This window comes from Phodopus roborovskii, unplaced genomic scaffold, assembly GCF_943737965.1.
Source record: "Phodopus roborovskii unplaced genomic scaffold, PHOROB, whole genome shotgun sequence".
NCBI lineage: Eukaryota > Metazoa > Chordata > Mammalia > Rodentia > Cricetidae > Phodopus > Phodopus roborovskii.
In genome coordinates, this window is record NW_026126416.1 from 32,418,040 (window position 1) to 32,438,804 (window position 20,765).

Genomic DNA, 20,765 nt, shown 5'->3' on the forward strand with positions numbered 1-20,765 from the left:
TCCACTTTAGGTTTTGCAATGGTATCTCTCACTGAGCCTGATACTCATTGGTGTAGCAGTCTGGCCAGCTAGTGGTAAAATTATTGCACCCAACCCTGGGATTAACATGGATATTTATATTCTTACAGCTTTTCTAAGTGCCCCCTTTGCACCTCTTTCTTTGTTCTACTTGTGTCTATCCTTAGGTAACATAGGTGAACCTGTGACTAAAATCACATGCAGGTCTTACTCTGGGCTCTAAGTACCTATTAATTCACTGCGGGTTCATGACTTGGTTATTCAGAAGGTGACAGGGCTGTGATATGGCCTGGCCTTCAGGTTTTAGTCTAGCTCAGATACTGTTAGTGTTTACTAATTAATTTGCCTTGTTTTCCTCAGTCATTTGCTATCTATTGATAGCTATTGAAACAAATGTTTCAAATGTACTCTCTTACATTTACAAGTTGATATTCATTTAGCATGTTCTGTCCATATTTTGATCCTCTTTTGGTCTGTTTTGTCAACACATCCAGATTTAACGTAAGTGTCAGAATTTGTTACCATGAGATTTACTCCCTGTTGTAGATCATTAAGACTGTTGCCAGAGCTGGAGGTGGTGGTGCACACCTTTGATCTCAGCACTTAGGAGGCTGTCTGTCAGTTTCAGGATAGCAAGGGTAGTAAAGAGACTTTGTTTCAAAAACCAACCAAAAGTATATTTCCAGGAAGGAATTTACTCACTAATTTTCTTGAAAACAATGCTATTGCTCTGACTTGTCTTCATGGTGTTAGTTAACAACAATGGTTTAATAGCCATGCTATATAGTTTTTCAGCTATCTATGATGTAGAATTGAAAGGGAACCTGCAATCATACACTGAGAAACTATTGACTCTTTTAATTGAAGCCTGGAATATTGTTATGTATTGCTGGAGATAGTCTGACTTTGTACTCCTAGTTGACCTTCAAGACCCTTTTGTCTCAGCCTTAGATGTGTGCCACAGTGCCCATTTCAAGACTTGGTGTTTAAAACACTTATCTCACAGTGTCTATCAGTCAGCATTTTGAATATAATCCAAGTGGGAATGCTATCAGGATAGATTATGGGTGGAAGTCAGAGGTAGGCTGCAGCCATCACCGGGGCTGGATCCAAATATGTTCAGATGGCTGATGGAAGGGTCTGTACACAGGACAGTTCTTTGCTAATATTGACAACTGTTTTTTTACAGAAGCTGCTTTAATTGCGTGCCAGGTGGTCCTTTCCATGGGGTGATAGGGTGGATGCTTCATGGTTCCAAGCAAACAGGGAGACAGAGAGGAAATAGCTTTCGTCACTTTTGCTGTGTTCTTTTTATTAGAGGCAAGAAACTAGATCCAGCTAAATCCTCAAGGGAGGTAAATAATCAATAGCAGGAGTTAGAGATAATTAGGAGTTAATTTAGAAGTATCTTCATTGCCAGCAGTAGTGGTACAGGCCTTTAATCCCTGCACATGGAGGCAGAGGCAGACAGATCTCTATGAGAGTTTGAGGAATACACAGAGAATCCCTTTCTCAAAATACCAAACCAGAAAAAGCTGCTCCATTTTGTTTGGTTATCATTTAGGGATTCTAGGTTTTCCACTTTTGTTAGTGAGATGTGTATTCTTAAATTAATTTCAGAAGGACTCTACTGTCAATACCATTTTATTCCATGATCTTCTCTTAAATTTAGAGTGAGGTAATGGAAATTGTTCTCTATAGTATTATCTAATAATCTCATTTAAAATGTAAATTTATGGATTTTTTGTTGTTGTTGTTTTTATAGGCTGGCCTTGAAATCACTACATAAATGTGGATGTCCTTATCCTGATTCTCTGCCTCTGCCTTCCAAGTTCAGGGATTATGGGTATGTACCACTAGTCCTTAGTGAAACTTTATTTTCTGTTGTGGTTACAGTATACATATTTGCCTTCTTAAGCATTGAAGCAAACAGTTCAGTGTTGTTAACGTTTGTTTGTTAATTAACTTTTATCTCAAACTGGATCTTTTTCCCTCCTCTCAGAATTGTAAAACCGGTAAGATCAAGTGCCTATTGAAAGAGACTCACTTTTGGCTAAGAAGAGAAGTAGGAACTAGGTTGGTATTACCTTTATACTTAGGAATGAGAGGAGATTGCTAGAAATGGATATTAATTTTTTTAAGTTACATGTATTTATTTGTGTGTGTGTGTGTGTGTGGTGTGTGGTGTGTGGTGTGTGTGTGTGTGTGTGTGTGTGTGTGTGTGTGTGTGTGTGTCGCCACTGTCTATATTTGGCTGTCAGGACAGCTTGCAGGAGTCAGTTTTCTCTTTCTACCACATGGAGCCTGGGAATCAAACTCAAGTCATCAAACCTGGCTATAACTACAGAACTTCTTGCTGGCTTAAAGGTCAAGTCTATTGTCTTGACCAGAGGAGATGTCTTTTGGAAATCTATATGCTCTTCATTACCTCCAAGTTCTTTTTACTTTCCTTTTTGAGGCCAGAAGAGGGCATCAGATCCCCCTGGAGCTGGAATTACAGATAATTGTTAGCTGCCATTTTGGTGCTAGGAAATGAAAACACACAAACATGTAAAGTAAATAAATGAATATAATACAATATTAAATGTTATTAGTTCTGATGATATTAAATTGTATTCTAAACCTATTAAACTGTAAGCTGTTGCCAGGTCTGGTAGCTCATGCTTGTGATACAGTTAATTGGGAGACTGAGCAGGAGAACTAACTACAAGTTCAAATCCATCTTGGATTACAGAGCAAGTTCAAGACGAGTCTGAACAATTCGAGACCCTGTCTCAAAAAAAAAAAAAGGCTAAGGCCTTGCATAATGTGCACAGGGCCCTGGTTCAAAACTGTAGAGTGTTGTAAATTGGCTACCATATCTTTTTCCCTGGCAGTGTGTGTACTCAGGGTACTTATTGGTATATTTGGGTCACCTGCCATTGATGCTCACGCTTACTCTGTGCTATTGCAGTTATTGTAAATATGTGCACTGTGTCTTTGTGGAGGCTGGTCCTCTGTACTAGAGATCATGTATGATACACAGTTTTTGGAATGTAGTTGTAGGGGTTCCCTACCCTTCTAAGGAAGCAACATAATGTATAGAATCAGTAGGCTTCTTGAGGCTAGACTATTATTTGTGTTAATTAGCTCTGCTATTTGCTTTTTTCTTTTGTTTTAGATTAAATGGAAACCACCCTCGGGAGCTAGATGCCTGTGTAGCTGTTTTACCACATCAGTGTTTTGCAATGAGTGGGGGAGGAGAGCAGCCAGATATCCTCAGTGTTGGAATCTTGGTCAAAGAAAGATGGAAAGTGGTGAGTACAAAATGGAGACAGGGAAGAGGTGGGGGAGGGAGGGAGGGAGACAAGCATATAGGGTAATAAGTTTGGTATTCTGATAAAAGTATCATTTTTAAAGGAATAACACCTATATTTCTATTTGCCTAAAGCAGATATTTTGACTTTCCCCCACCTATGATTGTTTTGTTTATGTTTTAATTCTTAGGCTTGCTTTCATAACTTCCAAATTTTCCTGACTTTTTATAGCTAATATTATAAATAAAAGTGTTTGAGGGGAGAACACATTAAAAAGAATTTGGAAGTATAGTGACCGCCTTTTCTTTTTTCTTCTATAACACTATTAAGAAAACTTCTAGCTGGGTTGTGGTGGCATATGTCTTTAATCTCAGCACTCAGGAGGCAGAGTCAGGTACATGGATCTTTGTGAGTTCAAGTCTAGCCTGGTCTACAGAGTTCTAGGACAGTCAGGACTACACAGAGAAACCCTGTCTAAAAAAGAAAAGAAAACTAAGTGTACATAAAAATCAGACAGGTATAATAAATGACCATCTACTTAGACTCAGCCAACAGTTTCTGGTTAGGATGTTTAATCTTGTTTCTCCTCCTAGAGTATTTGAATAGTCCTTATATCAGAATGTGTCTGTAAAAGATACAGAATTATTTTAAAAAATGTAATCACCTACAAAAACTTTTTTTTTTTTTTTTTTTTTTTTTTTTTTTTTATGATACTAGCAATTGAACCCGGGCTTGGCATATTCTAGAGTCATACCTCTAGAATTTTATTTATTTTATTGGTTGTGAGCCTAGACTTCAATGGCTGATCTAGGCTCACAACCAAAATACAAGAAAAAAAATTTTAATGAATGCTTTTGTGAACTTTCACTAATAGACCTATAATATGTTATATATCTTTTTGTGATGTAAGTAGATATTGATGAGCATTGCCCAAGTCTGTTATTTCATTAGAATTTGCAAATTGATTACATTCTGTTTTCTTTCATTTATTAACAAGTATATCTATAAAGACTGTCATTCACTATTTGATTTTTTTTTTGATAGTTTAATTAAGAAATCAAAATAAATGATTTTTCCCCTTAGTTTCCTAACATCCTCCAAGACTAGTGAGTTTTTTTTTTTTTTTTAGTGTTTGCACTGACTTTTGAGGACTTCGGGGTTAGTGTAGTTGGTAGAATGCTTACATAGCAGCAAGGCTGTGGATTAGATCCCAGCACCACATAACTGAGTGGCATAATTGGGTGCCATGGCAGGGTCAAATTCAAGGTGACCAATTCTGTTACATAGAGTTTGAGTTAGAGGCCAGCTTGGGCTAGGCATCATTTGGAAGGGGAAAGGGTAGAGGGAAGAGGTGGGGAACGGAAGAGACAGGGAGAGTGATTCTCGATCCTAATTACTCTTAATAATAAAAACCTCGAGTCAAATATCCAAGTAAAAGCTGAATGATCAGAGAAACAAAGTAACAGCCACAGTCACCTCTTACTTCTCCAGTTAATTCCTCAGGCCAAAAGGGGCCGAGTTCCTGTTATGCCCTGCCTTTTCACATCTGCTGTCTACCCAGCCATATCACTTCCTGTCTCCTGTCTGTACAGACCTCCAGATCTCTATGGTTAATTAGTTAGCTCCACCCTCTGATCTTCAGGCAAGCCTTATTTGTCAGAACACAAACAGACTATCACAACATTGGAAAGAGAGAGAGAGAATGGTAGAAAGAAAGAAGAAAAAAATGTGAATTTGGTCCAAAGTAGTATCTTATGCCTGTAGTCCCTGTACTAAGGAGACTGAGGTAAGAGGGTTATTCATAAGTTTGAGGCTAGCCTTAACTCTTTGTATGTCCCAGGTCAGCCTGGGCTACAGTGTGAAACTGCCTCACAAAAGAAGGGAGCAGGTGCTGGAAAGATGGTTCAGTGGATAACAGCTCTTGTTGCTCTTACAGAGGACCCAGGTTCAGTTCCCAGTACCCATATGGCAGTTCACAGCTGTCTATAACACCAGTTCTGGAGGATCTGATGCTATTTGCTGTCTTCTGATCTTTATAGCATCAGATGCTCACATGGTATATATAGATTTATGGAGGCAAAATACCACACGCATAAAATATACACATCTAAAAGTAAATAACGCAAAATGAGTCAGCCGATAAAGGCACTTGCCTCCTAGCCTGATGACTTAGCTCCATCCCAGGATCCCACTTGGTGGAAAGAAAAAACTGACTCCCAGAAGTTGTCTTTTGACTTCTACCAGTGCACCTTGGCATGCATGTATGAACACACAAAGACAAACTAATAATAAAGAAAAAGTAAACATTTGATGTGTTTTAGTCCATTGTTGTTATTATCCTTATAGATTTTCAGATTGTCTTCATCTGATTAAGAGGACACCATTAAGAACCTTCCAGAGGCCAGGTGGCGGTGGTGAAGCACACTTTTAATCCCAGCACTCAAGAGGCAGAGGGGCAGGTGGATCTCAGTGAGTTAGAGTCCAGACTGGGCTATACAGGGAACTCCAGGATGGCCAAGACTATGTAGAGAGACCCTGTCTCAGAAAACAAACAAACAAAAGACCAGCCTGAGCTACGTAGTGAGATCCGTTCTTTAAAAAAAAAAAAAAAAAAAAAAAAAAAAAAAACAGCCAGATGGTGGTGATGCACACCTTTAGTCCCAATACTTGAGAGGCAGAGGTTTTTTCATATTGAATAAGGAAATGTGAGTTCGAGGCCAGCTTGGTCTATAGAGGGATATCTAGGACAGGCTCTAAAGCTACACAGAGACACCCTGTCTCAAAAATAAATGAATGAATGAATAAAAAAATAAAAACAAGCAAACACAATGATTATAAATGTAGCTCAGGGGACTGAGAGATAGTTCAGTAGATAAGGGTACTTGCCATCAAGCCTGATGACCTGAGTTCTATTCCTGATGCCCAAATAGTAGAAAGAAAAGAAAGAGACAGAACGGAACAGAGACAACTTCTCCAGGATGTCCTTTTACCTCTGTGTATTTCATGGCCTCTGCATGCATGCATACATACACACAAAATAAATAGGTTTTTTTTGTTTTTGTTTTGTTTTTTTTTTTTTTTTAAAGAAAGAAATGTAGGTCAATGGTAGAGTGCTGGTATTTGTAAGATTTTAGGTCCAACCATCTACAGCATGAAAATGGGGGAAAAGTGGTAAGGGATGGTAAACAACATCTGCCTTACATGGTTTCCTTGTTCTGGCAATTACAGTTAATATATTCATGAAACTGTCCCCTACATTTAGGAGGAGGGTGGTATTTTTTGGAAGAATTCTTGATTGTTTTTTTGAGACAGGTTTCTGTAAGTAGTCCTGGCTGTCCTGGAACTCACTCTGTAGACCAGGCTGTCTCAGAGATCTGCTGGCCTCTGCCTCCTGAGTGTTGGAATCACTCCCTTGCTAGAATTCACAATTGTTAAGGATGGCATCTTATGTGCATACATCCACACATACATACAGCCCCCCCCAACACACACACACACATACACACACACACACACACACACACACACACACACACACACACGGTGTTTTAATAAACCATAATTTAATAACAAACTATATTAAAACAATGATAAGATAATCTTGCCTACAGTTTTATAGATTACTAATTAGGGATGAGGGTTTGAGAGAAAGCTCTTTCAATAAATGCTTACCACACAAGCCAGAGGACCCTGAGTGACCTTCAGCATAAAAATGCTGGGCTGGGAAGATAGCATAGTTGTTACACACTTGTCTCACAAATGAGAAGCTGCTGGGTGTGGAGATGCAGAGACAAAGGCTGCCTGGGGCTAGCCCCTAATCAGTGAGCACCGCCCCCCCCCCCCCCACGTCTTGACAGTTCTGGTGGGATTGGTTGTGTTAGAAAATCTATTTCTGTAAGGCTGCTTTACTGTCTGACCTGACGCCTTGGGCTTCTTATTGCTCTCAATCTCCAACTTTGGTAGTTCATTTTCTAGGGAATCTCCTGTCCTATGACTTCTGAAGATAACTACACTTCCTGTATTTGTTTACTTTTTTAGAGACAGGACATAGAATCTACCAGGCTGCTTAAGATCTCTCTTCAGAGCATGCATAGGGCATGGTCCTGTTCTGTTGTTTAATCAGTCATGAGAGCCACTCTGTGGGTAAACAGACCCTATATCTTTATTTTTATTTTAATTTTTTTGCCAGTGCTGGAGATTGAACCCAGTGCTTTGTATATATGTCCTAGACAACAAGTCCTCAACCACTGAATTACATCCCCAGACCTTACCTCTTGACAGAAGTGTCAAGGCTACATTAAAGAAGAGGAGGATGAGAGATATCTTTAATGTATATGTCCTCAGCATATTGTATTGGGAGTTTGTTTTCACCTCAGAACTAATGAAGATATCGTAGGGCTTTGCCAAGGTTAAGCAAGTCACTGTTATACTCTTCAAATGATATTAATAGGAATAGACCAAGGCTGTACTTGGGAGGCAGAGGCAGTCGGATCTCTGTGCGTTTGAGGTCAATCTGGTCTAGAGTGAGTTCCAGGACAGGCTCCAAAGCTACAGAGAAATCCTGTCTCAAAAAAACAAAAAACACCCCCCCCCAAAAGGAATAGACTAAGGACCCAACATAGATTAAAAAAAAAAAAAAAGAATCATTTATTTGAAAAAGTCTGTCATTTATTCTTTTGTGACATCAAATAAACCATCAATCAAAATAATACATACCTTGAGTACTTTCAGTACTCACTATGATTTTTTTGTCTGTTTGCTTTGAAGCAGTCTGTGTTGTCCAGTTTGTCCCTGGGTACCTGGGCTTAGGAGTCCTCCTAGCTCCCTCTTTCAGGGCAGCTTAATTTTTGATGTTTTGAGACAGGGTTTTTCTGTGTAAGGCTGGCTGTCCTGGAACTTGTTCTGTAGACCAGGCTGGACTCAAACTCACAATGATCTGCCTGCCTCTATCTCAGGAGTGCTGGGATCAAAGGCATGCACCACTACCGCCTGGCTTTTAGTTTTTACATTAGATTTATTTAACAAGTACCAGGTAGAGCCCTACAAAGAGCAGCACACTTCACTGTATAGTTCTGGAACTTGGTTTCAACCCACTATCTATCTTAACTGCTTTCTCATTGACCAAACAAATTTAAAATGACTATGGCTTAAACATGCAAAACAAACATCATAATTAAGCTGCAGTTATATAGTTAAGCCTTTGTTAAGTACTATGTAAAGGAATAGGTTAAGTAACCTCTCTTTGAAGAAGCCTACTTCTGTGTAGAGACCCAGGATCTCAGCACTGGGAAGTTAAGCAACAGGAATCTGGATGTGGTGTGCACTTTTATAATTCTAGCACTGAGGAGATGCAGGCAAGAATAGCAAGAATTCAAGGTTCCTGTTTGAGGCCAAACCTAGATGAAACCCTGAGGCCAAACAAAATAAAACCAAATGTGTATGGGGGTGGGGTGGGGGGCACGCCTTTAATCCCAGCACTTGGGAGGCAGAGACAGGCAGATCCTTGTGAGTTCAAGGCCAGCCTGGTCTATAGAGCTCCAGGATAGGCACCAAAGCTACACAGAAAAACCCTGTCTCGGAAAAACAAACAAAGACATGGCTTCAGGAAGTGGAAGACTGATTCCTAGATGCATCTTATATAAAGAACCCTTTAGAGGTCTAATTGTGACTAGATTTCAGAACCTGTTTGTGATATTCAAATAAAATACTCTGATGTTCTCCAATTAATTTAGCAGTTAAGGTGTTTGATGGATGAAAGCACTTAAGGTGATTACAGCTTACTATTTGCAGTGTAGAACCCTTAGAACCCTTCTTTGCATGTTGTATGGATTCCTCTAGTCCTGCCTCAGGGAGGAGAGTGAAAGGTTGGATGCCAGCTCCTTATCCCAGTCTTCAGCCTCCCTCTTTACCTGTAGACCAGATTGGTTCTTTATAAGACTTTAAATGGCAGAAAGATTTCATTAATTAAAAAGTCTTCAAATGAAGTTAGATTAAAACTAATCTGGCTGTTGAATGGCATTTGTAGGAATTGATTTTTCAGACAGTTTTTCTATGTTAATTTTGATACTAGTTGTAGACCTTTAATAATTGTTTACAACTGAAATAATTTCATTACTTTCTGCAGACAAATATGTAGGAAATGGTGTTGATATTATCTCCCGGCAACTGTTTTCTTCTTGCTGAATAGATGATTTAACAATATTGAAATCATTTATCATAAAGTAGGAATAGTAAAATTACATGTTTTCTAAGTGTAAAAGATGAATTGGCTTCCAGTTAGAATCTTTGCATAATTTTGAGTGTGTTCTTGTTTTGTTTTCTGTGCAGTTAAGAAAGATTGGGGGTGGGGGCTTTGGAGAAATTTACGATGCCTTGGACATGCTCACCAGGGAAAATGTGGCACTGAAGGCAGAGTCAGCTCAGCAGCCAAAGCAAGTTCTGAAGATGGAGGTCGCCGTGTTGAAGAAACTGCAAGGTAAGCTTCTTTGAATGACATATAGTGCAGTTTTGAATGATAGTTTGTAATTGCTTTAATCTTCCCTGGTTAAGTTCTCTACACAAATGGACCACTCTGGTCTCAGCTAGGTGTAAACATGCTGAGTATGTTTGTGGTGAGCACTTTATTATATAATAGAAATATGAGATTGCTAGAGTAATTGGGCTTTGGGAATTCCTTTTCACGGTGAGGATGGGAGATAATTAGAATCACCTTACTGCTTTAGAAAGTGTTGTCCTAAATCTGCTATGGCAACATTTGAATCTTCCTTTGAACTAATCATAAAATACCTCTGAGATATTTTTGCACTTGCCTTTGTTAAGCATTCTTGATTCACATCATGGAAGCTATTTTCAAATCATACTGCAGGATGGGTTAAAAATGGTAGGTAAGGTTTTGTGTTTTGTGTGTTCTCATTAACTTTAGTTTCAGAGCATATAGCTCATAGTTTCTGAAGTTCTTCTTACTACTACTCAGGTACCTATATTTTTACTATAAGGACAAATCATTTTTTTCTGATGTCAATCTGATTGTCATGTAAAACTCTGAATATGTTGATAGTGTCTTATCATCTCTGTGTTTAATGTGGTACACTGGTATTACTGTATTACTAATATCAATGATACATAAGGTTGATGACCATTGTTCTTTGTTCTAAGATTTCCAGTTGTTCAAGTTTCTCTACCAGTTGTTTAATTGGATTATAATGTAATGCTAATAAAAGTATACATTTCAAAGTTAATTTTAGCTCAAATTTAGCTTTCTTATGGCATAGTACATTAGGAAGATAGTAGATCACTCAGCCCCCATTTCACTGCTATAAAAAAACAAAGAATCAAAAAAATAAAAACAAAGAAAAGGATGGCTCTTTCACACCCCTTCCCCCCTTTTCTCTTCTGGTTTTTCTCAACTCAGTGTAGAAGCCACAGATAACTATTGCTGGGGCTGCCTCCTCCAAGGCTGTGCAGAGCCTGGGTGATGTCCTCTAATACTGGCTGAGCCCATAGGGGCAGAGATGATCAGCAGAGCTTGGCCTGACCAGTGCCACTTCACTAGTCTCTCCCTGACCCCGGACGTGGTCCTGGGAGACAGGAGATACTGCTGCAGCTCTTGCAGGAGTTCTCCTGGCTACTTTGGCCTTGATTTGCTTAGGATTCCATATGATAAAGCTTAAAGATGTTTACTTCTTTTGTGGGTAAAACTTGCTGAGTTCATTTTATGAGAAACTGTTGGGCATTTGTGCTCTTGTCAGTTTATTATTTAAAAGTTACTGTCTAAATGTTTTTCTTGTCTGCTCTACCTATATAAACCCCATTCCTCAGAACTCCTTACTTTCCACAATGGAGTTTCCTCCATTGAAGTTTCTTAAAATTTTAAAAATTTTAAGAGAACTAGCTCTATAGACTAGGCTGGCCTTGAATTCATAGAAATCCACCTGCCTCTGCCTCCTGAGGGCTGGGATTGAAGTTGTGTAGCATCACCACCTGGCAAGAAGCATTAGTGTTTTTTGAAGGTCTGATAAAATTTACCAGTAAAACCATCTGGACCTTGTCTTTTTTTAGTTGGGAGGTTTAAAATTATCATTTCAGCTCACTGTTATAGATCGTATTTTGTGGGTTTTTTTTTTGTTTGTTTGTTTGATTTTATTTTGTTTTTTGTTTGTTCGAGACAGGGGTTCTCTGTGGCTTTGGAGGCTGTCCTGGAACTAGCTCTTGTAGACCAGGCTGGTCTTAAGCTCCCAGAGATCTGCCCACCTCTGCCTCCAAAGTTCTGGGATTAAAGGTGTGCACTCCCACTACTCGGCTATTGTTATAGATCTGTTTAAACTGTCTAATTTTGATTTAATTTGGTATGTCATGTGCATCTAGAAATTCATTCCTTTTAGATTTTCCAGTTTATTGGCATTATGCTTTCAAGGGAAGATTTAGTGATTTTTTTTTTTTCCTGAATTTCATTGATTTCTCTTGCAATTGCTCACTTTTCATCTCCAGTTGTATTAATTTACACCTTTATTTGGTTAGTTTGGCTAAGACTTTTATAATCTTGTTTATTTTTTTTAATGAACCAACTCTATGATTGAGTTTTTGTATTCTGTTAGTTTCAAGTTCATTAATTTCTTCCCGGATTATAGTGATGTCTTTCTACTTTAAGATTTGACTTGTTCTTGAATTTCCAGGCTCCTTAGGTATATCATTACTTATTTGAAAGCCCTTTGATTTTATAAAGTAGTCCTTTTAGGATTGCTTTCATTGTATCCCACAGTTTTGTGGTGTTTTCATTTTTATTTGATTTCAGGAATTTTTAATTCCTTTTTCATTTTTTCAAGGGCCCATTCATCATTCTGTAGTGTGTTGTTTAATCTCCATGAGTTTGTGTTTTAGAGGTTTTACTCTATTGTGTACAAAGCAAAGAATTATTTCAGGTTTTGGTTTTTGTTGTTGTCATTGTTGCTGTATTTTGTATTGTTGAGAATTGCTTTTTGTCCTAATGTGTGATCCAGCTTAGAGAACATATCATGGGCTGCTGAGACCATGTATTCTGTAGAATGTAAATAGAGAGTTCTATAGAGGTCTGTTAAGCCCATTTAATCTCTAATGTCATTTAATTAATGTATTTCTCTGCTAGTCTTTGTGGGGAAGACATGTCAGTTGGTGAGAGTAGAGTATTCAGGTCAACCACTGCTGTTGTGCTAGGGTTAATCTGTGGCTTTGCATCAAATAATTTTGTTTTGTGAAATTGAATCCAACTGTGTTCAGGGCATATATGTCAGGAGTGTTATGTTGCTCCCTAATGAGCATCTTTATCTTTGAAGTCCATTTTTGTTAGATATTAGAAGAGTAACATCTGCTTGTTTCCATTTAAGTGAAATACTTTTTTGCCCTAAGGTAATATCTGTCTGTTGCGTGTTTCTTAGAGGCAGCAAATATATGGTTCCTGCATTTGATCCAGTTCACTTGTCTGTATCTTGATTGGGGAATGATGACCAGTAATACTCAGAGTTATTGTTGAAAGGTGTGTATTGATTGCTGTCATTTTGTTTATTTCTGCAGTGATCTTTTCTTGCATAACTGCTATTCTAGTGTCTTTTATTTCATAGATGGATTTTTTCTTTTCAGTTTGAAAAATCCTTTCAGTATTTTCTGTAGATCTGGCTTAGGGTCATAAATTACTTTTGTCTGCTCTTTTCATGGGAACTTTATTTCTCTGTCACTTACAACAAATGTCTTTATTAGTTGTAGTAGCCTGAATTGACAGTAGTTTGTCAGAAACTGAAAATAGGGCCAATGAAATAGCTCAGTGGATAAAGGCTTTTACCACCAAGCTTGATGACCCGAGATCAATACCAGAGTCACATAATGAAAGGAGAGACTAGTAGTGCCCTCTTACCCCTGAGCTGCTCTGTGGCTGTTCTGAACCTCTCAGGCCAGGTGTGTGAGGAGCAGTTCTTTCCTTACTGTCTGCTGCTCTCATAGGCAACTTGATTTCTGCCAGCAGTGAGCATGCTGCTAGGATTCTCAGTTCTCCTGCCTGCTTCTCTAGTGAGAATCTCCCCCCTGCTCACTAAGTTCATTTGCAGAATTTGTCTCTTGATGGATACAGTGGGCACTTTTCAATTTGTGGTTCTTTTGTTTTGTTTGCAAAATGATTTCATTATGTTGACTAGGAACTCTCCTTGCAGACCAGGCTGCCCTTGAACTCACAGAGATCTGCCTGTCTCTGTCTCCTGAGTTCTGGGATTGTTTTGAAAATAAATCTGTATGCTCTTCTAAATTGCAAGTGTCTCTCCCTGTTTCTGTCTGTCTCTCTCTCTTTTGAGACAAGGTTTCTCTGTGTAGCCCTGGGTGGCTTGGAACAAAACAGGTCTTGAACTCTCCGAGATCTACCTGCTTCTGCCTCTGCCTCTCTGACTCTGGCTCTCAAGTGATGGGGTTAAAAGTGTGGGCCACTATGCCTGACAGTTAATATTTTATTACAGTGGAAGCAGGCACTTGGATCTTCCAGAAAATAACTTTTTTTGGTTTTTTTGAGACAGGGTTTCTCTGTGTGGTCCTGGCTGTCCTGGAATTTGCTCTGTAGATGAGGCTTTCCTTGAACTCACAGAGACCCTGAGTGCTGGGATTATAGGCTTGCTCCACCACCACCTGACTTGAGCTTTTCTATTTTTGCTATAAAAGGGTCCAATATTTGGGGAATTTAGAATGTTGTAAAATTACTTGATATCTTTTTTTTTTCTTAAGATCTTTAAAAGCTTATACATTCTTCATTTGTTTCTGTTTGTTATAAAATTTTATTACTCTGCTACTGCTGCAGAGCATGACTACTCCCTTACCCTACCTAGTCTTAAGAATAAAAAAATAGAGCTGGAGAGATGGCTCAGTAGATTAGAAGTACTTGCTGCTCTTCCAGAGGACACAGCATCTACATAGTGGTTCAACCATCTGTAAGCTCAGTTCCAGGAAATTCAAGGTCCTTTTTGATTCCTGTGGGTACTACATGGGTATGATACACAGGCATACATGCCCATATACATAAAATAAAGTAAGCATTTAAAATGAATAAAAGAATATAAAATATGGAGTAGCTGGATTAAACCATTGGTCTAATAAGTATAGAAGATTGATTGCCTAGGAAAGTTCCCAAGGACCTTATACCTCATTGTAGCCTTTATTCTTTTATAAGTCTATAATCTGCTCTTTTGATGTACATTGTTTTCCTCTTAAAGTTATTTGTACATGCTCTTGTTGATGACCTTCATTCTGTCAAAGGGTAGTAGCAGATCTCTGAGATCTTTATTTGTTCAGTTGAGTCTTATAAACATTGTTTTTTTTTGTTTTATTTTGTATTGCTTTTTAATAATTGTGTGTGCCTGCACACTCATGAGGGTAGAGTGTGATGTCAAGAGGACAACTTTTGTGGATCCAGTTCTCCTTATCTACCTTCTACCCTTACATGTGTTCCAGGGATTGATCTCAGGTAGTCAGGCTTGAGCAGCAAGTGCTTCCACAAACGGAGCCATCTCATAGGTCCCCTTCCCTTCTTTTCTTTTTGTAATAGGGTTTCCTGATGCTCAGGCTGGTTTCCAACTCATTATGTGTCTGAGATTTGCTTTGAACTGATCTCCCTGTTTGTTTGCACATTACCAGTTGCACCCTTTTAGTGGTGGTTATTTTTTGTTTTTTTCTAATACTAGGTACCACATGCTAGGTAAACAATCTACTATTGAACTGTGTACCTTGTCCCAAGTCTTTCTTGTGATTTTTTTTTTTTTAACTTTGAGACAGTGTTGCTAAATTGGTGAAGCTGGCTCTGAAATTATGAGGCTGAAATTATGGGCTTGTGTTTTTTTATTCCTCCATTCTTTTGTTTTGACCTTTTTCTTTTTCTTATTTATTTAGAAAAATGGCATATAGGATATTTGGAAAATCTAGATTATTTTAAAGAACAGATTCCTTTCCTCTAATGGAATATCATGTATATGTTCATTTATATTTACACATGCTCTGTGCATAAAGAAAGTATTTGAAATAGATAGAGGGCTTGGGGAAATAGATTATTATTTACTTTTTTCCTTTATACCTTTTTGTGCTTAAGAAATTGAAAAGAATCATGAAAGCATGTTTCTTTCATAAGGAGTTGTAAGTACAGCTCAGTGGTAAAAGTACTTGCCCACATATAATGCCCTGAGATTACTTCCCAGGAAGACACACACACACATACACACACACACACACACACACACACACACACACACACACACACACGGACATAGAGACTTAACAAGAATGAAGTGGTAATTACAAATCATTTACATCCTTACTCTTTGTCTTCTCTTTAAGTTTTAAATGTTAATATAATATGCTAATATTAAATAGTAAAAACATTTAATGTTAAAATTAAATGTTAATATTGACATATTAGTATATTATAGGGCTGTGCATTGCCTAGCTCTTGCCTGACTCTGTGCGATTGCACAGGGGAGTGGATAGCCATGACTCAAGAGTAACAGTGTGGCTTCTCGGATTCTGGGTCCCTAGTGTCTGGATTTTCAAAATAAAGCAGACTTGCAATCTTGGCCAAATTAGACAAAGAGAAATGAAAATTACTTATTCAGGACTAATTTTAATAAATCATCCTGAGGCTAGCTGCTCACTCCTCTCTTAATGAGGACTTCCAGGCTGAGTAGCCACACACAGCAGCCCAGCAGAAAGTGTGTTCTTCAGCATCATGCATGCTTGCCAGGACCAGAGTGAAGGAAGTGTCTGTGCTCAAAGGGTCTTCTAATACCAAACAGCAAAGCTCTCAGAGAAAGAATGAGTAAGTGAAAGTGGAAAATGAGGGGAGCTGGGGTGCTGAGAACTTTGGAAGCAGTATCTGACAAATAGATTGGGCTGGCCAATACTATAGCTTTTATATTGCCATTTGGTTTTATTTTATTTTATTTTTCCCCACTGTGAATCAGACTCAGAACTGGTTAGTTTCATAAAATCGGCACCCTCTTCATGGACTGAATGTATCATGCTCACAGTAGAAATTCAAGAACCATTTACAAGTAGGGAGGGCTGGGTTGTATTGCAGTAGAATGAATGCTGTCTTTGCATGCTCATTGGCCTCGGTAGAAAGTCTTCACAAAGAGACAGAAGACCTAAAGAAGATCAAAGTAAGATATGTAACATTGAGAAATACACTATGGGAGTGGGGGTGGGATCAGTAACAGATTGGACATGACAAGTGAAAGCCAGCAAATTTGAAAATCTATCGGTAGAAAAAGAGCTTAAAAGATGAACACTCTTGCCAGATAGTGGTGGCCCATACCTATAACCCAGCACTCAGGAGACAGAGGCAGGAAGATCTCTTGAGTTCAAGGCCAGCCTGATCTATAGAGTTCTAGGACAGCCAGGAATACACAGAGAAACCCTGTCTTAAAAACCTTAAAAAGAAAAAAAAGTCTCTTTGATGTATATAATAGTACCAGAGGGTCTAGCATTTGTACCACCAGAGACTTGGGATAAGAACATAATGAGTTTGGAGAACCAAAACATGAAAAAATAATTGGGCATGGTAGTGCATACCTTTAAACCCAGCACTCAGGAAGCAGAGACAGGCAGATTTCTGAGAGTTTAAAAACCAGCCTGATCTACATAGCAAGTTCCAGGCCAGCCAAAGTACACAGTGAGACCTGCCTCAAAAAAAAAAACAAAAAAAAAAACATTTTTTTTTTTTTTGAAGAAATGATGGTCCTGAAAAAAAGAATGGTGTGTGCTTCAATTCCCAGTATTTAGGAAACAGTGAGGAGCTGATCTTGAATGAGCCAAGGAGAGATACTGTTTCAAGAGAAAGCAAAACCTAGAAACAAAATGAAAGAAAAAAAAAAATTCCATTGTATCTCAAAAAACCACACACTTAGAACTCACAGAGATCCACTTGTTTCTGCTGCCTGAGTTCTGGGATTAAAGACATGCACTACTGCCACCCACACCAAAAAAAGAAAAAAAAAAATAAGTACATAACTTAGCATAATGCCTGAGTCAGACCACAGAGAGCAAACAGAATGTGTTTCTGTAGCAATGGACAATCAAAAACTGAATTAAAACACAATTCTAAAAAGTGTATGTGTATATATATATATATATACACACATATATATATATATATGATGAAATATATGATGAAATATCATCTCTGATCTGAGGTATGATGTTTAAAGTACTGTTATAGGTGTCAGAGAAGGCTGGAAAGGCTACCATGTTTGCCTGTAGTCCCAGGGCTTGAGAGGCAGGTGGAGGGTCAGGCATTTGGACTCATCTTTGTCTATATGTCAGGTCTAAAGCCAGTCTGAGCTAAGATCCTGCTTCTCAAAACAAAATGAAGCAAAAATAATAAGTCAAAGGATAAATAACCTCCCTTCCACCCTTTTTCTCTTTTCAGGTCTTGTTTTGGAACTCAGAATGCCTTTGAACTCATTGTGTAGCCTGTGCTGGCCTCAAATTCATGATCCACCTGCCCGTCTCTCACGTGCTCTAATTATATATACAACCACTGCATTGGCCTCCCAGAAGCATTTTTAGTAGAAAGGCAAAGACATAGAATTGCCAAACTACAGATAAGATTTTAATTGCTATCACAACAAAACTGAGTTTGTGCAGTAATACCCAGCATATTAGCTTGTTTGAAGTAATTTGCAATGTATATGTATTTGGAAGTATTGTATTTACAAAAGATATTTGGCAATTAAGATATGTAAGCATAAAAACAGAAGAAAATGTTTTAAAACAATGCAAAGCATAATCAAGATTGTATTGGCAAAAGATTGTATTACAGTTGATGGAAGAGAAAAGGGATTTTAGAAGTAGACCCACACAAGAGTTGTGGTAGAACTTAGGGTTGGAGAGCTTGTCCAGGAATTGCAAAGCCCCAAGACCAAGTCATTATTGTAGCCAATCAAATACAAAGTAATAAACTTCAACATAATCCCCCCTTATATAAGAATAAGATGGATCATCTAAATAGTTTTTTTAAGCTATACAATGTTTTATAGAAAATAAGAGACATACTTTATGATCTGATTTTACCAAAAAGTTCATTGGATGACACCAAAATCATGACTCAGAAAAGGAGGAAAAATAATTATACTTTGTTAAATTAAAAGGTTTGCTTGCAAGATACCATTAAAGACGAAGCCAGGGTGTGGCATGTTAGAGCACAAACAAACCTGTTATCCCTGCACTTTGGATGCTGAGGCAAGAGGAACAAAACTCCAAGGCAAACTTGGGCTATGTAATATGTTTGAAGAGGTCAACCTGGGCTGCACAACGAGACTCTGAAACTGTCTCAAGCAAGTTAAAAGGGAAAGAAAATACAGGGAACAAATGTTTGAAAATCATGTATTTGGTTGTTTGGTTGGTTTTGTTTGTTTGTTTGTATATTTTTCAAGATGGGGTTTCTCTGTGTAGCCTTGGCTGTCCTGAAACTCAGTCTGTAGATCAGGCTGTCTTGGAACTCACAGAGATTCGCCTGCCTCTGCCTCCCAAGTGCTAGGATTAAAGGCATGTGCCACCACCGCCTAACTAAAAATCATATATTTGTAAAGGACTGATTGAATATATAAAGTGTTATGAAAATGCAACAGTAAGAAAAGTATTTTAATGAAAAAAAATTTATAGATGTTAGGTACATTTAAAGATACAGAGTAGAAAATTGGCTCAGAAAAAGATGTTTAATTAACAAACATTAGAAGAAAGTGTAACATTATAGCATACCATTAGAATGGCTTAAGTTAAAAGAATTCTTTTAAAATAGGACCCTTAGTTGTTTCTCCTGTGGCAGAGATACTTGAAGAGGCTTTACTTGGGTAGTAGGTCTTTGGTTTGGTTTATCTTCTTTTGTTGGGAGCAGATGCTAGATTGAGAAGAAAACTAGAGCTGGTTTTTGCTATTCCTGTGGCATTCTAGCAGAACAGTTTTACAGAATTATAGTATTTGCTGCCTTTTAGTTGGAATTTATTTCTTAAGTCTCAGAGCTTTCCCAATGCTGGATTTCAGAATTTTTTCTTCATTTTGTGTGTGTGTGTCTGTGATGTGTGTGTGTGAGCATGCAAGCCTGTGTGAGCCCATATGAAGAACAAAGGAGGGCACTGGATGTCTTCCTCCTTAACTCTCTTCTTTATTTACTTGAACTCCAGGTTCAGTGAACTTGGAGTTCACTGCTTTAGCGAGGCTCCTATCTCTGCTCCCTAGTGCCTGATTTTTTATGAGCACTAGGATTTGACTTTGAGTCTTACTACATGCAGAGCAAGCATTCTTCCCCACTTCTACAATAGTCTCTTTTCTTACTAACCACAGTTCACCCTCCCTCCCCTCCTCCACCGCCCCTACCTGCCCCCCTACTCCCATTCACTCCTCAGAAAGAGTAACAAGCGCTCCCCCCCCCCCCCGCCACACATCAAGGCTGAGCAAGGCATCACACAAGAACTCACATTGCTGTTGTTTTGAGACAAGGTCTCATGTTGTCCAGGCTGGCCTTTACTCTGTCTTCAGGAGAAAAATACTGGGGCTTCAGGAGAAAAATACAGAGAGATCCTGGGTTCATTCTAGTCACCCACATGGTGGCTCACAACTATGTGACTCTAGTCCCAGGGAATCCGAGCACTCTTCTGGCCCCCATGGGCCCCAGGCATGCACATGGTGCAGAGACAGACATGTAGGGAAAACACCCATACTCATAAAATAAAGAATAAAAACATTTTAAAATTAAATAAAACATTGGTCGGTGGTGACACACACCTTTAATCTCAGCACTTAGGAGGCAGAGGCAGGCAGATCTGTGTGAGATTGAGGCCAGCCTGGTATACAGAGTGAGTCCCAGGACAGCCAAGACTGTTTCACAGAGAAACTCTGTCTTGAAAAAGCAAAATAAATAAATAAGTGTAAAACAACAACCAAAAAAATGAAGACTTAGAACAGTGAGGAGGATTTTATTACTATTACTTGCCTTCAGTGATATAGTTTAGGTATTATTTTTTCATGTCATAGCTGAAGTCTACATAACTGGAAGTTGCTGTCTTATCTAAAGTCTATATTGTAGCTGTCTGAATTAAGGGTGCTTATTTTATTTCTGTTTGACATATCAGTGTTCTTTTCTCTCAAATATTTCCTATTGGGTTAGTGTGATGAAAAGCTAAAATGTTAAGTGTTAGGGTTGTCCCATTTCCCCCACCAATTCCCCATCCCACCCCCATCCACTCCTCAGAGAGGGTGAGGCCTCCCATGGGGATCATCAGAGTCTGTCACATCATTTGGGGCAAGGTCTCAGCCCTCTCCTGTGTATCTAGGCTGAGAGAGTATCCCTCCATAGGGAAATGGGCTCCCAAAGCTCATTTGTGCACTAGGGATAAATACTGGTTCCACTGCCAGCCACTGCCCAGGCCTCCCAACTGACCCCACATTCAGGGGGCCTTG

The 20,765-nt window shown here is 38.6% G+C and overlaps 1 protein-coding gene across 6 annotated transcripts in view; it reads left to right on the forward strand.

Moving 5' to 3' along the window:
• The window catches only part of Ttbk2 (tau tubulin kinase 2), a 98,319-nt gene that overhangs the window by 17,497 nt on the left and 60,057 nt on the right, over window positions 1-20,765 (forward strand). For 3 of the 6 annotated variants that reach the window (XM_051183612.1, XM_051183616.1, XM_051183613.1), the window contains exons 2-4: window positions 2,021-2,094; window positions 3,179-3,314; window positions 9,642-9,789. In XM_051183612.1, the coding sequence (XP_051039569.1) occupies window positions 2,021-2,094; window positions 3,179-3,314; window positions 9,642-9,789 (358 nt within the window). Of the gene's footprint in view, window positions 1-1,783; window positions 1,865-2,020; window positions 2,095-3,178; window positions 3,315-9,641; window positions 9,790-20,765 lie in introns of those variants that run through there. The other 3 variants (XM_051183615.1, XM_051183614.1, XM_051183617.1) reach the window with 3 other exon arrangements.